The sequence below is a fragment of the Microchirus variegatus genome (assembly GCF_963457635.1).
Source record: "Microchirus variegatus genome assembly, chromosome: 3".
Lineage (NCBI taxonomy): Eukaryota > Metazoa > Chordata > Actinopteri > Pleuronectiformes > Soleidae > Microchirus > Microchirus variegatus.
Genome location: NC_139804.1, coordinates 6,220,940 through 6,240,379, shown reverse-complemented (window position 1 = coordinate 6,240,379; position 19,440 = coordinate 6,220,940). Strand labels below are relative to the sequence as shown.

General features: G+C 40.6%; 1 protein-coding gene across 1 annotated transcript in view; it reads right to left on the bottom strand.

Moving 5' to 3' along the window:
- The window catches only part of gbe1b (glucan (1,4-alpha-), branching enzyme 1b), a 144,307-nt gene that overhangs the window by 71,077 nt on the left and 53,790 nt on the right, over positions 1 to 19,440 (bottom strand). The window contains exons 8-10 of the mRNA XM_083886192.1: positions 14,731 to 14,846; positions 13,122 to 13,249; positions 12,624 to 12,722 (exon numbers count right to left, since the gene is read on the bottom strand). Coding sequence (XP_083742318.1) covers positions 12,624 to 12,722; positions 13,122 to 13,249; positions 14,731 to 14,846 — 343 coding nt within the window. The remainder of the gene's footprint in view (positions 1 to 12,623; positions 12,723 to 13,121; positions 13,250 to 14,730; positions 14,847 to 19,440) is intronic.

Sequence of the window (19,440 nt, the reverse complement as noted above, 5' to 3'; positions counted from 1 at the left end):
TACTCGAGTAAAATACAAAATCCTGATTTTAAATTGTACTTAAAAAAATACAAAATACACAAAATAAAGTATTCAATACAGTAACTTGAGTAAATGTATTTTGTTACTTTCCACCTCTGACTTCTTGTATCGTTGAGTGGTCTTGCCCTGTCCTCATGTCCTCCTTCACAACCTCCATGAACCTCCTCTGTGGTCTACCTCTTCATCATCCTTTCGTCCAGTACCGATCGCTATCCCTGCCCTCTGCCAAACCATCTCAGCCTCGCCTCTCTTACACTTATCCCCCCAAGTGTCCGACTTGAGATGTCTCTCAAATGATGTCTCCAAACCGTACATCACAGCTGATCTTGTAGACCTTCCCTTTAACATACTTATTAGTATGTATATACTTATTCAATTCCACCAATTACCCCCCGAGTGAAGGAGAGAGTCTTGGCTTATGTAAGTGCACCACTCAACAGAATAGGTTAGTCTTGACATTTTTTTTTTTTTATATAGTTATTTAATGCGGCGCTGTAACATATTATAAATGTATGATATTCCAATGCAGCACTAGGATTTTAAATCGAACATTAATATAAAGTTTAATAAGAAAACTCTCTCCTGTGGCTTAATGCAAGACGCAAAGTGAAATAAATCCTCCCAAATGCTAGTTTAATTCCTGCAGCTATATATATTTATATATATATATATATATATATATATATATATATATTTATATAAAAAAAAAAGCCAAACAAGTGAAGCTAGTGAAAGTTCCCCCTTGAGATCATCCCGGCCGCCTCCACATCCACCTACAATCAGACACTTTACACTTCCTTATGAATCATTACAATTCAATTCAACCGCAAAAGTGGTCCGGGAGCAATTAATCCGGCAGCGCGACTGTCGGAGCGGAGACAGCAGTGACTGGGTTGACGACTTCCCTCTCCCAGCAGCTCACCCACATCAGCCCCGACCAGCCGAGCTTCCTGGCCGCGGCTGACAGTCCACTTCATCAATGATAATGAGCAGTGCACAAATCTTACTTTACAAGCCTGCTGTCAGGAGCCAACCAGAGTGCCCAGATTAATTAGCCGGAGCCGGAATAAAAAAAAAAGAATAAAAAAAAAAAAAAGAAAAAGGATGTAGCGGCGCAGGATGAGGTCATCTCGCTGGCACTGAGTGATTTAAACGCCTCTGCTGCGTCACAAGACGTTCCCCCCCCGTGCATTTAGCTCCTGTTTTACTTGTCCTGCTTCTCAAGTGTTTGCAAACACCCACTCTGGAGTTAGAGTTTGCGTTGCTATGGGGACGTCCTCTCCTCACATGTCTGTCTGTCCCCAGACGGCGAGCGTAGAATAAAAAAAAAAAAAAAGGTGTACTAAGAGCTATATCCCACAGATCAACCCCCCGAATGCCTCTGTCATCTTTTTTTTCCTCCACAGTTTTTTTCGAGATTAATGAACTTTGCGCCCACGCAGATGTCTCCCGTCAGGAGATTGGATGAGTTGAAAGGAGGCCTCTGAGCTAACCTCGCAGCTTTCCTGTAGAAGCTGAAAGCGCCTACACCGTCTCAGTCTCTGCGCCGCCGCTTAGCAAGGAGAGACCTCACAGGGCGCTTACCTGATCCCTCACAGAAACACTATTTCATCGATGCATGTGCTACTTCCTGTTGGAAGAGACGACTTTATGTCACAACGTAAGACAGTTTGAGGGATTTTGAAGCTCCCATAGACCGGAAGTTCCGACGCTGTTTTTTTTGGTGTGTATCTGCGCCGTTACCTCGTTTATGAAGCCCTGAAGGTTCAAAACAAACAATTCAGCCACTGCTGAGAACGCTGGGTTTTATTGTATTCTCGGTCTCTGCAAGCGCTCTGAAAAAGCCTGGAATCGTGACGTAAGGATCCCGTCTCCTGAACAGCAGATCTTGATCACTTGAGACACTGTCTTCTGACTCTTGTTTTGATAATGAGTAGCAGTGCATCCATTGTCCAGAGGAGGGAGCTGCGCTTCTGAGAGCTGACATGCTAATTATGTCACTTCCAAATACCTGGCCAATCACAAGACAGTTGAGAAAGCTCTCGTTGGCTGGCCAATCACAACACAGTTCTGTCTTCTGGAGGTGAGATTTCAGTCTGAAACAGCACAGCTGATGAGAGCTTCAGTGAGGAGAGATTTCTATTGGCTCGTTTACAGCAACTAGGAGGTTTTTGAGCATAAAAACAAGTTAATGTATGTAAGTAGACCTCCATAACTCACATATTATGTGCAACAGGACCACTCTATGTGCGCTTTAAACACTCTTAAAACAATGTTTTGATAATGACTAGCAGTGCATCCACCGTTCCAGAGGGGGGAGCTGCGCTTTCTGAGAGCTGGTGTGCTGATTACGTCACTTCCAGGTACCTGGCCAATCACAACACAGTTCTGTCTTCTGGGGGGTGAGATTTCAGTCTGAAACAGCGTGGCTGACTAGAGCTTCAGTGAGGCAGTTTTTGACCATAAAAAAAAGTTAATGTATGTAAGTAGACCCTAGATCGGACCTCTCCATGGCCGCTTTAAATACATTTTTAGTAATTATTGGATTAGGGTCATGGATGTATAATATGAACTCGATAGAGCACCGCATGGGGGCCACTGTGGGTACTGCAACAGAAAACCCCATGGAGCCCAAAAAGCAATTTTCCCATTGACCACAATAGTAAAAGAGACGCCTGTAAAAGTGTCCACAGGACACCTCGAGACATGGACATGGGTTTTTATTAGATCTTTATATGGTTGTGACACTACTGCGCATGCTCTATGGGCCCCATAACCCGGAAAAAACTTTTTTGGCATATGCGCTGGGTGAGCAGCTTCATAGGAATGAACGGAAGCAAAGGAGCGGTGCTCTATCCAGTTCATATAATACATCCATGATTAGGGTTATGAAAGGTTCCCCTTTTTCTCAACAGCAGGAAGTAGCCTCACTCTAACATGGATGACACCAAAAATGCTTCTGGAGAGTGACACCGAGTCTTCCATGTTGTCCGTCGTTTTGCTTACCAGCAGCCTTGACTTTTTTTATTAAATCACTCTAATTGAAAGTGTTTCCAGTATGATGGACAGAGTGTTCGAGAACCGCAAATTGATTTTTTTTTTCTTCCACCCCCAGAAATTAGGGAGAGAGAGAGAGTTGTGCTGGCTGATATTTTTAGTTTAATTAAACGGAGGCAAAAAAACTGGAGGCATTTGACTCGGAGGTCAGAGGAGTTGAAGGGCTGAGAGAAACCGAGGGATGCCAGAAAAATTCTCTGCATCGCCCTCATCCCCCATCCGAGCAGCGATCGCCGAGCTCTAAACCACCTCCTCCTCCTCCGCCTCTAATTGTTTCAATTACAATGCAATTTACTGTAGCTGGAGGGAAGGGTGCTTGTTAAATTAGAGGGCTTTTGTACAATGATCCATTAGAAGTGACAGCATTTTATGCTCACAACCGGATCACATCATCCAAACTTGAGCCTCATCTGATCCTCTCATTAGGATATCTTCAATTTTTTTTTTTTTTTTTTTACAAAGCCTGTTAGTCTTCTGCAGCCAGCAAATGAGTCACATCAATCAGTCATGCAGGGGACGCAGCACAGCATGAGGCCTCTCCACACCCCCCCCCCCCCACCCGAGGAGCCAAGAGCAGTTCATTCACGCACACGTGCAGAACTATAAATAAGCTCAAACGGCTCTTTGTCTCTCGTTCCATCTGTTTCTTCCTGCCTGTCTGTCTCTATCTCGCTCTGAATCCCTGTCCTCACTGCGTCCTCGCGACACACACACACACCTCACTGGAGGCTCCACTTCAGTCCATTCAAATCCCTCCCTAATTGACACTCTGTGAGAAGAGGCGAGGCGAGCCCCCGAGTGCACTTCACCGACTACACCGAGGCGCGTTCATACCGACGCTTGCCTACATGAATTTTGCCGCATGCTCTCTTTCATCTGACTTTTTTTTTTTTTTTTTTCTCCAACGTGGCGTCGAGCCTCATCAAGGAAGCGAGACAAAACACACAACCAAGAAGAGGCATCTAAATGAATATTGTTTTTTTTTTTGTTTTTTTAAAAGAACTAAAAGCCTCTCCAGAGGCAATCCTGAGGATAATCCTGTGAAAGGAGGCTGGTTCTCAGCAGTGCGGCACTGCCTGCCACTGCCAGCGCCAGAGCATCGCCAAGGAAGGTCAAGTCCGGGACTATCCCTCCTTCTGCCCTTCTGTTCTATTCCCTCCATCCCTCACTGCTGAGTAAAAAAAAAAACCCACTGCTGTGATGTACAGACTTGATTAACGATGCGTAGACTCCCCCCATCGAGAAACACACAAAACTGTAGCGCAAGAGCACACATGTGGTGCCGAGGTCACGCGCTTTTGCTCCGGCTTTTTTTTCCCCCAACCCAAAAAAATATGGTGAGTGTAACGTTGAGTGCAGGGTCGTGTATAAAGATCTGAGAACAGAGAACCTCTAAAGGCACTCTGCCAACACGGACTCTTACTTACTCTAAATAGGACATGATTACATCTCAACACATACAGATTCTTGTACAGAATTCATAATAAGAGACATCATTTTCAGTCAGGGCCATAAATATTGGGACATCGTCTCTATACACCACTACAATGGATTTGAAACGAAACAGACAGCATGTGCTTTAACGGCACACTTTCAGCACAATTGCAACACTCCAGAACTTTTATTTGCTTAACTGAAGATGACATAATGAGGGAATAGCCAACACCTGTCCATGAAATAGTTTTTCAGTCAATTGTCCCATTAACTTTTGGTCCCCTAAAAAGTGGGAGGCACATATAGAAAGTGTTCTAATTCCTATACCGTTCCATTTCAAATCCACTGGATTGGTGTACAGAGCCAAAAAGAAGAGAATTGTGTCAATGTCCCAATATTTATGGACCCTTATGACCATTACATTACCCTAACCTTAACCATTACAACTAAATTCCTAAATCCAACCCAAGTCTTAACCCTGAAAGGTCAGAGGTCAGGACATTTGTGGTCCTTTTCTACTATGGTCCTAGTTCGCTATGGCCCGGTTTAGATTGGTTTTCCATGACTCAAGATGGGCGGAGTCATGATTGCACGGCTGCATGAAACCGCGGCCAAATATTGTCCTCACTGTCACAAAATATCCTAATTTCCTGCAAAACCAGCCTTACCGTAGCCTTACGTCTAACATTAAAGGTGCATTATGTCATAAATCTAAAGCAACTGGCCATAAAATCCTCCTAATATGTCACAGAGACTCAGGAATAATGTTCATATAACAAACTGAACTCACAAACAACAACAGTACAGACAAAATATTTGCATTAAAAATATTTTTTTGCAGACTGCAAATCATGTTTATGTTTTGAAATCATGTTTTGGCATGTGGCGCCACCTTCCGCCATCTACCAATCATTGCAGTCAGTAGAGTCTCAGCTGCCGAGCAACCACGGGTTGCCAGTTACGTGTGAGCTACAATGGCGGAGAAAACAAAAACCTAAAAGACCTTTGTATTTTGAATTGGAGTGTAGTAACCGTTTGTGACCACATTCTTACATATGGCGCCTTTTACTATAACCAGTTAAAAACTTATTAACTTCTGCCTCATTAGGACCAGGATTTGGTCTCCATGAGGACAACTGGTCCTGAGAAAAGTGACTATAGACACACACGTACATGTATACAGTAAAAGAAAACAATACAACATTCACCAGCCAAATCAAACAGACGCGTCCCCCAGAGACAACAGCTGCCGCTCTCTTTCTCCAAGAAACATATTTTTAAACTCATATTTGCTGATTTGCGAAAAAAAAAAAAAAACACAAAACACTGTGGCAGATTGAAGATGATGAATGGGTGGCGTTTTTTTATTATTAATGCAGACTTTGAAGAAAACACCAAAAGGGGCCAAGAAAACAAATTAGTATTTATGTACTGATACCAGTACAGTAGATTTATCCAAGTTCTTTAGAGGAGGATGTTAGCGGCATCAAACTTTCCGAAACAAACCAAAAAAAAAAAAAAACAACAACAAGCACACTCATATTTATAACCTTTATATATCCCTGGACATGGACTATAAACGCATGCGTCTTCCCTGTACTTCAACATCAAACAGATATGGACTTTTATACCCGATGGCTGCACAGTTATAACAAATGTTTTCCCATTGTGGGCCATTAAGTACTTTCACAGTGGCAGTTGGGGCTGAAGTGCGGCGCTAAAGGGTGCTTCAGCAGTTGTTGTGGAAGGACGGAGGATATTCGGCGCCCAGAAATTTCCCATCCAGTCTGCAGCGAAAGCTGGATGGTAACATCTCACTCAAGAGCATCATCTTGTTTGCCAGTAATGATTACAAAGTACTCTTAGCAGTGATATTAAATATTTAAGTTGTTTTTATAACATTACAAGTTTGACAATAAAGTTACTCTTCCTGTTAGGCTATGTTAAGAGTTTTTTTTTTTTTTTTTTTTAATTATGTTAAATCTAGTGTTTAAATTCTTTATATTGGCAGGAAAGACTATTTTAATTATTTGACTTAAATTACAAGTCCTCCAAATTAAAACCACTATGTTTGCCCGAGTGAAATGCTTTTGTCAATTATATATGAGATGTAAGAATTTAACACAAAAAGCAGCGAGAAGGTCTTGATGTGTGCGCGGCGCTAATTAAAATCACTTTAAAGTCATAGTCGGGGTATTTACATAAAAGATATCCTGCTCTCGCTGTGCCGCAGCTATCAGTATGCAAAGTAACGAAAGAGAGATGAAATAATGTCATTGTAGAGAAGCTGCAGCGTGGAAAGAATCGCAGCAATGAATAAAGACTGCCTTCTGCGCCGGATAAAAGCTTTGATTCTGTACAATATTGATCACCGCGCCAGGAAACAAAATGTGCTTGTGATTAAAGAAGGTCTATGATTGTACCTATAGGCCCTATACACATGAAAAGGTGCTAAACAAACAATATATTTCTTTGTTTTGAAAAAGTAACTCTTTGTTGTAGTACATATGCCAGGCCTGTAGCGTATTGGTTGTCAACGCAATTTTTTTTTTAGCAACTTTGTTGCTATATTAACGGCGCCAATGTGGTCAAAAATGGTTACTACATTAAAAAATATCAAAATACCGAGATCTTTGAGGTTTCGTTTTCTCCGCCATTGTATCTCAAACGTAACTGGCAACCCGTGGTTGCTCGGCAGCTGAGACTCTACTGACTGCAATGATTGGTAGACGGCATGCCAAAACATGATTTCAAAACATAAACATGATTTGCAGTCTACAAAAGATTTTTTTTAATGCGAATATTTTGGCTGTACTGTTGTTGTTGGTGAGTTCAGTTTATTAAATGAACATTATTCCTGAGTCTGTGTCATATTAGGAGGATTTTATGGCCAGTTGCTTTAGATTTATTACACATTTATTACACCATTAAGCGAGTATTCAGAGCCCTCTAGTGACTTTTTCTGGTGTTATTGGAGACTTTTGGACGTGGAAGCACATATCGTTTTTTAAACGTGCAAAGTGTTTTCGTGTGGACAATCCCGTAGTGTATGTTTGTGTGGTTATGGAGAAAATAATATACTGTAAACATATGTTTACAAGTCTTACGTCTTCTCCTCTGGTCGAGACGTTTTTGAGAAAGGTACTGAGGATTTTTTTAAGGTCTGTTATCATTCAGTATTTACATTGCATTGCAGCTAACTGCTCTCTTCTCGCGCTGTTGAAAAAGTGCTACGAGCCGTGTTACGTACGTGACAAACACGGCAGACCAGAACATAAACGCATTTTACGGGCCGAGAACTTTTTTTTTTTACAATATCTTTGTAGCTGGACCGTTGTTTTCAGTGAAGCCAGTATTTCATCTTATGACTTATTATAATACATATATCACCTTTAATGTTAATTCCTGTTGTTTACGTGTGTGAAATGAGTACCCACTGCTGTAAAGCACAAACGGGATTTTCGTGAAGTAGTGTTATGAGTGAATATGAACTTAAAACCACAGGCAAAGTCTTCCCTTTCTTTTTTTTGTCTGTGCAGGCTGTTTGTCACGTTTCTTTGAAAGTGGACGCATTACTGGGACTGAAGCTAACCTTCACAAAACAACGGATAAACACTAAAAATGAGACGGAAAATGGCTTTTTGACCCACTTCTCCAAAGAAAGAAAGACAAATGTGGTCATCCTTCGAAATAATGTTCAAACTTGTACTACAACAGAAGAAAAATATGATTAAAAGTAAAGAAAAAAAAGAAAATGGAAGTTAATTTTTTTAAATCATTCCCCATTTGAACTCAAATGCAATTAGACTTTCAAAATATCAACTTAAGTTGAAAGGCTCACTGAAGACTGAAAAGCAACAGAAATCTGGTCAAGGGAACTGGCGCTGAAATGACTGTCCAGGCTTTACGGCGATAAACTGTCATGCTCTGGTGCCGTTTAATGAAATGCATTAATCGAAAACTCTTTCGGTTCAATTAAAACTTAATATTAAATCAAAAAGAAAAAAAAAACAATTGGTCATTTTCTTTCTTTGATTCATTCTCTATATTTCCCCTGACAGTGTGGAGGAGGACGACGCGAGGACGAGGATCTGTTTTTGTTGGGCTCTGGCTTTGAATTCAATATATAAAAAGGAACTTTTTTTCTGGCGCATCCTTTAAAAGTTCCCCAAGGACAGACATTTCAGACTGAATAATGAACTGAAGTGAAATGCAAAAGCGACAGTCTGCTTATTCAAATCGTCCACTTAAGAAAAAAAAAAACACACAGAAATAATCATAATCACAGGAAATTTCCTCTGCATCCATGTTTAGATGCCCTTCATGTTAACATAATCAAAGCGCGGCACAACCTTCACACTCGCATCAAGAGAATGTATACATTTTAATTGACTCCACATCATTTCTAATCTAAGGAAAATGCTAATTGTGGACACGTACGGCTAACGCTAACAGTGTATGCCGTACGACAAATATTGACTCTTAGTGTCCGTGCGGCAGGCGAGCTCATCGACAAATTTGCTCTGATTTAGAAGTAAACACAAGAGACCACGTAAACGTACATATGTCTTATGTATCTCTTTCTCCATAACAACAATTATTTTTCATCTGTTTACATTTCTTAAAGATGTACATGGACATGTACTGTAGGAAATTGTCAAGACGCTCAAATAAGATCATAATGAACCAGGAAGCCCTGCAATTAATTGAAAATAAACTAGGACTGTATATCTGGTTTCCCCCTCCAGGAAATGCTGCATCTTAAGTGTGAATATTTCCTAGAACAGAACCATAACATGAAAGACACATGAAGACACCTGCGACGCTGCTAGCAACCACGGTGAAGGCTATGGAAGCTATTCAAGCTAACACTATCACCGAGATAAAAGCTGTCCGTTCAAATGTTAAAATATCATTTAATGAAAAAATAAAGACTACACAATTTCCTTATAAAAACAACATAATCATAACATGAAAGACACGTGAAGAGACCTGCGACGCTGGGGACCGTACCTATGTTCCCCGGGTCCTATATTCTCCGGGTCCTATGTTCCCCGGGTCCTATGTTCCCCGGGTCCTATGTTCCCCACTTTGTATGTGACCGGGGAACATAGGACCCTTTCTGTGACCCTTATCCTAACCCTACCCTTTTTCAAAAAAAGGGTCCTATGTTCCCCTGTCACATACAAAGTGGACCTTTTTTGGGAAAAACGGGGAACATAGGACCCGGGGAACATAGGTACGACCTCCGACGCTGCTAGCAACCACGGTGAAGGCTATGGAAGCTATTCATGCTAACACTATCACCGAAAGAAAAGCGGTCCGTTCAGTTCAGGTGTTAAAAAAGAATTCACTGAAAAACTAAAGGCTAAATATTTTCCTTATAGAAACAACAGAACCATAACATGAAAGACATGTGAAGACACCTGCGATGCTGCTAGCAACCACGGTTAATGCTATGGATGCTATTCAAGCTAACACTATCACCGAAATAAAGGGAGGCCGTTTCAGATGTTAAAAAAAGAATTTACTGAAAAACTAAAGACCAAATATTTTCCTTAAAGAAAGAACAGAATCATAACATAAAAGACACATGAAGACACCTGCGATGCTGCTAGCAACCATGGTGAATGCTATGGAAGCAATTCAAGCTAACACTATCACCGAAATAAAAGCAGTCCGTTTCAGATGTTAAAAAAGAATTCACTGAAAAACTAAAGACTACATATTTTCCTTATAGAAACAACAGAATCATAACGAGAAGACACCTGCGACACTGCTAGCAACCACGGTGAAGGCTATGGAAGCTATTCAAGCTAACATTATGACCGAAATAAAAGCAGTCCGTTCAGATGTTAAAAAAAGAATTTAGTGAAAAACTAAAGACCAAATATTTTCCTTATAGAAAGAACAGAATCATAACATGAAAGACACATGAAGACGCCTGTGATGCTGCTAGCAACCACGGTGAAGGCTATGGAAGCTATTCAAGCTAACATTATGACCGAAATAAAAGTGGTCCGTTCAGATGTTAAAAAAGAATTCACAGAAAAAATAAAGACTAAATATTTTCCTTATAGAAACAACAGAATCATAACATGAAAGACACATGAAGACACCTTCAACGCTGCTAGCAACCAAGGTGAAGGCTATGGAAGCGATTCAAGCTAACACTATCGCCGAAATAAAAGGGGTCCGTTCAGATGTTAAAAAATAATTTACTGTCACTGAAGAAAGAACTGCTGGACTTCCAAAATCCAAAGAAAAATCCACTTTATTTTCTACTTGGCCTCATACCATTTATTTTATTATTAGCGCAGCAGCTAAATGTAGCAATTCTGCTAGCTCCTGTATGCACCACTGTCCAGTTCAATTTAGATAAACGTCAGACTAACGTTGACACGTGACTTGTGCGTTATTGTCTCAAGACATGTATCATCATTACAATGTGGTTTAGAAAAAAACAGAAAGAAAAGAAAATGTAATTATTGACACTATTGAAGTGCAATACAGGCAGAATTGCAATAAATCAGAATTGAATCTGCACCCATGTATCATGACACAATACAATTGTGACCAGGGCTCGCTGCCCGAGAGGTGCATTATGTTTGGTTTGTCATCATTACAGGAGATATATAATGCAATTTAAAATATAAAGCAACTTCATACAAAAACATCAATTGAATAACTTTACGACTCAGGTCTTTAAAAATGAAAACTATCGGCTTAAATCAGGGCTATTCTATTGAAGTGGAATTAAATACACGGTTCAGGCCTGTGTAGTTTTTCTAATCTTTTTTGTGCGAGTAAATGAAAACTTTTCACGGGGATGAAAACGTTTCTGGTGAACTCCCGACATTTCACAAGGCAGTCGATAATGTTTGCACCGTTCATCTCTCTGCATATTGCCATTAATTGCTTTGTGTATCGAGCCTTTCTGTCCGTTCTTGTTACAACAGTGTAACAGAACAGTGTGAATGTATAGTATATCTCTCTAGAGGACGTGATCCTCAAACACTTATTTCTTTACTCTTCAAAGCTTCTTAAAAGCATCAAAAGCTGGGTAAGTGTAATACATCACGAGGCTACTTTGTCTTTCGCCCCTTGTTTCTCATTTTCCCCCCTCTCTATATTTGGCCCAGAGAGAAGATTCTATATAGATTTTAAGGGGGACAGTGTCTATAAAGGTGGCTGGGAAGGGAAATAAAAACATTCAGGCCTCTAAAAAAACAACAACAAGAGTATGGAAGCAAAAAACAAAAAGAGGTAAAACTTAGCCATGATAAAAAAAATATCCTTATTTTCAGTGAAAATTATGAGATAAAAAGTTGAAATTTTGAGATAAAAAGTCATGATTGTGTGATTAAAAAAAAATCATGGTTATGAGATTAAGTCAAAATTATGAGTTAAAATGTCGAAATTATGAGATAAAGTCTTATTTATGAGATAAAAAGTCATAATTATGAGCTAAAATGTCGAAATTATGAGCTGAAATGTCATCATTATGAGCTGAAATGTCATAATTATGAGATAAAAAGTTGGAAATATGAGATAAAAAGTTGGAATTATGAGATGAAAAGTCGAAATTATGAGAAAAAGTCATAATTATGAGATAAAAAGTTGAAATTATGAGATAAAAAGACATCACTATGAGATAAAAAGTCGAAATTATAAGATAAAAAGTCATAATTATGAGATAACATTTTGAAATTATGAGTTAAACAAGTTGAAATTATGAGAAAAAGTAATAATTATGAGACAAAAGACGAAATTATGAGATAAAAAGTCGAAATTATGAGATAAAAATGTTGAACTAATGAGAAAAAGTCATGATGACAAAAAGATGAAATGATGAGATAAAAAGTTGGAATTATGAGATGAAAAGTCATAATTATGAGATAAGGGTTAGGGTTACATACAATGTCATATCATGAGATAAAAAAAAGTCATAATTGTGAGATAAAATGTCAAAAAAATCATAGTTTCCCACTATTTATCTCATAGTTATGACTTACTTTGATGGTATTGTTTATTATCACGGCTAAATTGAACCTCTTGTTTTGAAATGGGCTTCTATACAAGGGGGACATTAAAAGAGTAAATCATCTCACCTGAATCCACTTGTCAGGAATGGCCATTGCCAGTCTGTAGTCGAACCCGAGGCCTCCTTCCTGCACGGCTCTGCAGAGAGCGGGCATCCCTGACACATCCTGCGGAGACGCCACACTATTTCATATCTTATTTTCTCTCTGTGTGCACAGGTGTCTTTCCCAGGAGTGGGCCCTGAGATCACGTCAATACCACTCCACAGCACAGCTCTCATATTGAAAGAAAAAAAAAAAAAATACTATTTCACAGAGCAAAAAAAAAAAAAAAAAAAGAGGGTGACATCCCATTTCCTTCCTAAATTGCTTGTTAATCTCACCTATGAATACGTAAGTGAGGTAACTAATAAGTGGGTTTTAATGAATAATAGCTGTGGGCAGTGTCTTTGCAAAGTGAGTGGATGCTGAAGGTGTTAGCAGCTGTGTGTGTGTGTGTGTGTGTGTGTGTGTGTGTGTGTGTGTGTGTGTGTGTGTGTGTGTGTGTGTGTGTGTGTTTGGTCTTACCTCTGCCACAGTGATGCAATCAGGGTAGAGGGTGTGGAGAATGTGATTGGCAAGCATCAGGTAAACCAAAGAGTCTTCATCCACCTGAAGGCCAAAATACTCGCTGTAGTCCCCGGAGAAGCCCACGCCTGAGGGTTCAAACGCCCACGCAGTCAACACTCGTCATGTTTTCCAACCCTCAAACTTCTAAAAAAAAAAAACCTTAACTCTGCTGTTGTATTTTTAGTTCTGACGCTCATTTTGGTGTCATTTGGGTTCATGTCGAGAACATATGAACACTAGATTTGGATGGATGGATATGAAAAGCAGATTCATAACAATATAAGACACATACTATATATATATATATATATATATATATATATATAATCCACATTTTCTGCACAGCTTTTAGGTTCACACTTCACAGTTGTTACGCACATAATAAAAATGTGCGATCTTTCCTTGATATATAATGCTTCCCTTTGTTTTTTCGTTATCTTCAGACTGAAAGATTTAGACTTCTCAGTGATTCTCACACAAAATGCATTTGTGAATACTCAGGGTTATATTGTTAATTAACTGTCTGTGTCTGTCGGGGATCAGTTAAGAAGTCATTTTAATTGTCAAATCTGTTTCATATTAAAATCATGCTTCCCTCTCCCCGTGGTTCAAACCCCTTGCGAATGGGACCGTCTATAACTCAGTGCATATTCACTCAAAAAAAAATGCTTCTATTTGTCTATAAAGCTCTGGATAATCTCACTCAGTGTCCTCTCTGATCTCGTAACTGCTTATTCTGCTCCGGGGTCACGTTACTCATCCTCAAAACAACTCACAGAATCTTATTAATCTTTCTTTTAATCCTGAATGCAGCGGTTTTAATGTGGTATTCTGCACTTTGGTTTTATTCTGACTTCCTTGCCTGATCGAGCCTTTTGTTTTCAAAACTCCTGTTGTTGTTGTTTCGTTTTTTAAATATATATAAGGTGTGTTTAACTCATCGACATGCATTTTTCTTGATTTGTAATATTTCCATATGGGTTTATTAATCAGGCAATGGTTACATTAATGTTACACATACCTGTTGTTATTGAAACAAACTGCTCACAGTATGATAACTGGGATTAATCAGAGGTTTCAACAAGTCTGAGTGTTCCAATTAGATAATAACATGTATACATATATATACGTATACACATATATCGGTAAAATTAGTCTGTAAAGTAACGCTAACATTTAAAAACAGAGGCACACATACGAAGTACGCAGGTACGCTGGTTATTTGTAGCGCTGCTCTCTTCATTTAATAAAAAGACTGTTCCTTATTCGACTGTAGCCGCGCTAAAGGAGCTAACGCAGCTAACGGAGCTAACTGGTAAACTACTAAAATACTTTAGTAACCCCTGAGTTTGAGTAGATAAAAATGTAAGCAGGGTTTGTTATACGCTGCTCGTTGGAGACCCCTGTTTTAAAGACCATCGTGACCCAAATCACAAATCTCGTGCCTTATGTGGTAATATTTTTGAAATGGTAACCAAATATTTTCTGGGAGATGTTTGGTAAATGATTTCCAACGTATTTTTCTGCACGTTATTGAAATTATTGACGGATAAATCTCCGGTCTTACTGATGCCGTGGTGATGGAACAGCATGGAGGTGATGCCGTCAAACCTGAAGCCGTCGAAGCGGAACTCCTCCATCCACCAGCGCAGGTTTGACAACAGGAACCGCAGCACTTCCCAGCTACAACACACACACACACAGACACACACACACACTAAAGGTCAGATAAATGCGCTGTGATTTATTTACACATCATCATCATCAGCACTTTACACACCAGAGAGATTAATTTCCACCACCCCAGGACACTCACACACTGATCAGCAGAGCTCCATTATGATGTCGATGGGAGTGTCACTGAGCGAAGATTTCATTAAGAGCGCTGTGAAAGGAGGACGCGGTCTTTCACGCGTCCGGTTGTTGAGATGAGAAGGTGGATTAAAAAAAAAAAAAGTTTTTCTGACCTCCATTAAAACCACATAAGTGACCACAGGGCAGCTGTGTTTTCATTTAGAACTTTCTGTACTTTCCAGATAAAAATTATCACTTTTCTGCATCCATGGTAACACAATTACAATGTCACCATTCAGGTGTAAACAGGAAGTGAAATAGGGCTTTCAGGGGGTTAACATGCATAGAAATGGACGTCAAAGTGCGTAAAAAATGTGACGACAGCATTGAGCTCGGACCCATGTGTAGAACCAGGGCTCTATAGCGCCCCTGAAAGTCGGGTCATGACCACTTGATCTCAATCCAAAGTTTTATCAGGAATTCTCAGGTAGAGGACGCCGCGTTTCCATGATGACTGAGTGGAAAAAGACGCGCGTGACGTCATGTTTACGTGACTCCCGATTGTTAAAATGAGTCTCTAAAGTAACGCTAAACTTTAAAAACAGAGGCACACATACGCAGTACACAGGTACGCTGGTTATTTGTAGCGCTGCTCTTTTCGTTCAATAAACAGACCGCTCCAGTTCGACTGTAGGCGTGCTAACATCGCAAAAGGAGCTAACGCAGCTAATGGAGCTAACTGGTAAACAGTGCCTGGTCTCTGGTGCCGCGGCACGAAAAACTGCATTACTTTAGAGCCTCATTTTAACAATCAGTCGTCATGGAAACGCGTCAGGCGCTAACATTAATGGCGTTACTGGCGTTAGCGGGCCAACACTATTCTTTACTAAACTCAAAATCTTACAAATCATACATAATTTGATATGCCACACTTGGGCCTGGACGTAGCATGTTGCCTCTTTAGCGCCAACTAATGCGCCCCCATGGTTACTACACCTACCTCAACGTACTCCAGCCCTCCTGAATACAAGGTATTTGTCTTTCATGACGCACGACAAGGTTCATTTATACCTTTATACCTTTGTTTTTATCTTTAAGTCACGATGACAATAAAATCTCTTTTAGGAGGCGAGATCGAGACAATAAAACACAATAAAACGACAGACACAAATAATCAGGCAGTAAAACAAAGCGCGAGGCAGCAGTAATTATGTCATCATTTATCAGTTAATTAAAGCGGCTGCAGCTCTCGGTAACGACTTATTTTGTTGTTCATTTAAAATTATTCAGAGGGATAAGGGGCCCCGAGTTTTGGTCTAAAGGTCATTTCAGTCGCAGGGGTCCTTGATAATTCTAAATAACGGCGGAGTTTTTTCGCTCATAGCCGATTGATTGTCACGTTGAGCTAATTAGGACTTGAAAAACAGGTCTTTGTTTCTGTTCGTCCACACTTTGAAAAAACGCAGACTTTTTAAACTGAGATTTTGAACATCTCGTCAACCAAAGCACCACATATGGGATTTGAGTCAGCGTTGTTGCCGAGATCAAGTCGCTTTAAGTCTCTTTGGCTTCCGATGACGATGAAAACCTCCTCTGGGGTAAAGGAGTGGGGGAATGGATCTAACCAGCAAACCCTCTGAATATGAAATCATTACTTGTGACTGTTCTGTTGCAACAAAGCGTGAAAACACTCTGGACTGTGTTGGTGGAGGCTTGCGAGGAGGTGGATTCCATAAATGGCCCCCAGTCCCCGTTTCTGAGTAAGCGATGGGGGAATCATCTGGATCTGAACAGGCACTCAAGGCAAAGTACACTACGCACCTCACCTCTTCCCCATTCAGCGGCGTGTTGCCATGGAGACGTCAGTTATAACTCGGCAGACTTGGGTCTTCTGGTCTATCCAGTCTGCGTAATGAGCACCAAATGAAACGCTGCACTCGTCCGCAAACCTGCTGGAGAGCGGCGGCAGCGGCATCGGTGGCGAGGATGTGACACAAATGACACATCCGCGGCTGCTGATTACCTCTGAACCACTGCCTTTTTGCTTACAGGCGGAAAATTCACTATTCAGATATTTGCTCTACACTAACAATAGTTTTAATGATACGCGTCCAGAGAACTTGCACAATAAAAACACACAATCCAACCCCCTGAGTCTACACATTCTCTGCAGGGTTGAGATAACTATCAGGAATGTTTTATTCATATTTCTTGCTTTTTTTTGTTAACTTTACTTCAACAATTAGTTGAGGGACGATCATTTTTGGTTTTTTTGAGGGCCACAACATACACTTAAATCAAAAAATACTTTTCAACACATTCATTCAGTCCATCACAGGACAAACACACACGAGACAAACAACAAATTCACTCTCAAATGCACAGCTACAGGTGTCAGGTTAAACAAAGCGGACCATTTGCCTCCATCGTGTCCTCAGGTCCTCTTTCACAACATCCATGAACCTTCTCTGTGGTCTTCCTATTTTCCTTCAAACCATCTCAACCTGAACTGTCTTACTTTATTTCCAAACTGTTCAACCTGAGCTATCCCTCCAATATGTTCATTCTTAATCATGTCCCCATCCTGGTCACTCCCAACTAAGAACCTCAGGATCTTCAGCTCTGCCACCTCCAGCTCAGCCTACACTGTCTTTTAAGCAGTGTTTCCACCAAGTGGAATGGTTCTGTTTGGTACAATAAGGTAGATTATGTTTTTAAAGTTTCCATTAGGAATTAGTATAAAAATAACCAGCCCAACCCAACCGTTGGCACCTTTCCCCTTGGGGAACCTGAGTAGAATGGTACGGTTGGAGCTAGACGGGGCTCCAGTGTCTTGTGAATTGTTGTCAAACCGATACGACATCGTGTTACGTATCTCGTTGACGTGGGCACAGCCCACACTCTGTACCAAGGTACTGTTCTCAGACGAAATGCAAGCCTGACCCAGGACTTGACCACTCTACTGTGCCACTGTCTCGGAGTCGTACCTATGTTCCCCAGGTCCTATGTTCCCCAGGTCCTATGTTCCCCAGGTCCTATGTTCCCCGGGTCCTATGTTCCCCGATCGGGGAGCATCGGACCTTTTTTTTAAAAAAGGGTCCTATGTTCCCCACTTTGTGGAAGCCTGGGTGTGGAGCTCAAGAGTAAAGGGTTAGGGTAGGGTTAGGGGTTAGGGTAAGGGGTCGGGTCCTATGTTCCCCGGTCCTTTTGGGTGAACAGCGGGGAACATAGAACCCTTTTTTTGAGAAAGGGTCCTATATTCCCCGGTCTCATACAAAGCGGGGAACATAGGACCCGGGGAACACTGTCTCCACGCCATACATCACAGCAGGTCCAGCTACCATTTTGCAGAACGTCCCTTTCCATTCACATTTGCTGCCATCCGTGTGCCACACATCACCCCTGACACTCGTCTCCACCCACTCCACCCTGCCTGCACTCTCTTCTACACCTCTCTCGTGCACTGTCCATTACCTACTAACCTCTCACTGCTGATCGGGAACCAGAGCAATGCGGAGAAAATCTGTGCACACGTGGTGGTGCAGGCCAATTCACCGCCATGTAATCCACTTTAATGTTTGGTTAAATTAATAAATAACTGTGTTATCAGAGCGATGCTGAACGTTCAGTGCATTTGCCAACGTATTACACCCAACTTTTAACTAATAGATAGTCGTCAAAGCAACATTAAATGTACAAGCGGGTACATTTTTGTTATAATATTTGTGTCAAAGCAACTTAATGTTTTTAATTTTTCAGCTCAATTTAGAGCGCAAACAATGTGGTTATTAAACGCGTGCATATAACTTTATTTATACAGACACCACTGTGAGCTGCGACGGTGACTTTTATAATCACAAAAAAAAAATTCCGTGAAATACAATTTTGACCAGCGGAGCTTCACTGTAACCTCCACTGAAACACACTGTTCAGAGTTTATTACCACTATTAAAAAAGAACTGAGGGGGAGGGGAAACTGCACTCAGTGCCTGGCAGCACTGCAGGCCCTGAACCCTCCCATAAATACCACGGACTTGTGTGTCTATCTATTACAGCACTTTCTCTTATGAACTGGACCCCCCTCATAATTTCAACAAAGTTAATAATTAATAGGCCTGCGTTAAAAAAACAGGAAAAATGCTTCCATGGAATTTCACCATGGCTGCAGCATGCAAATCTGTCATCTGTCCTCTCTCCTTTATCATCCAGTATTTTCTATGGTCACTAGGCGGCAGCAGTGTTAGTGGAATGTGCATGTTTTTTGTCAAACAACACAAAAATCTAAATACACGAATTGCAAATAAAATATTGATTTAATCATTCAAAAATATTGTTTTTTATTTTGTGTGAAGATACACTTTTTGTTTGCAATGATTATGGGCGGGGTCTTAGGAAGCTGCCTGCAGATTGGCTAGGTCTGTCACTTATAATTGTCCGATATCGATGGAGAAAACTTGGGGAACTCCCTCACTTTATTTTTGCG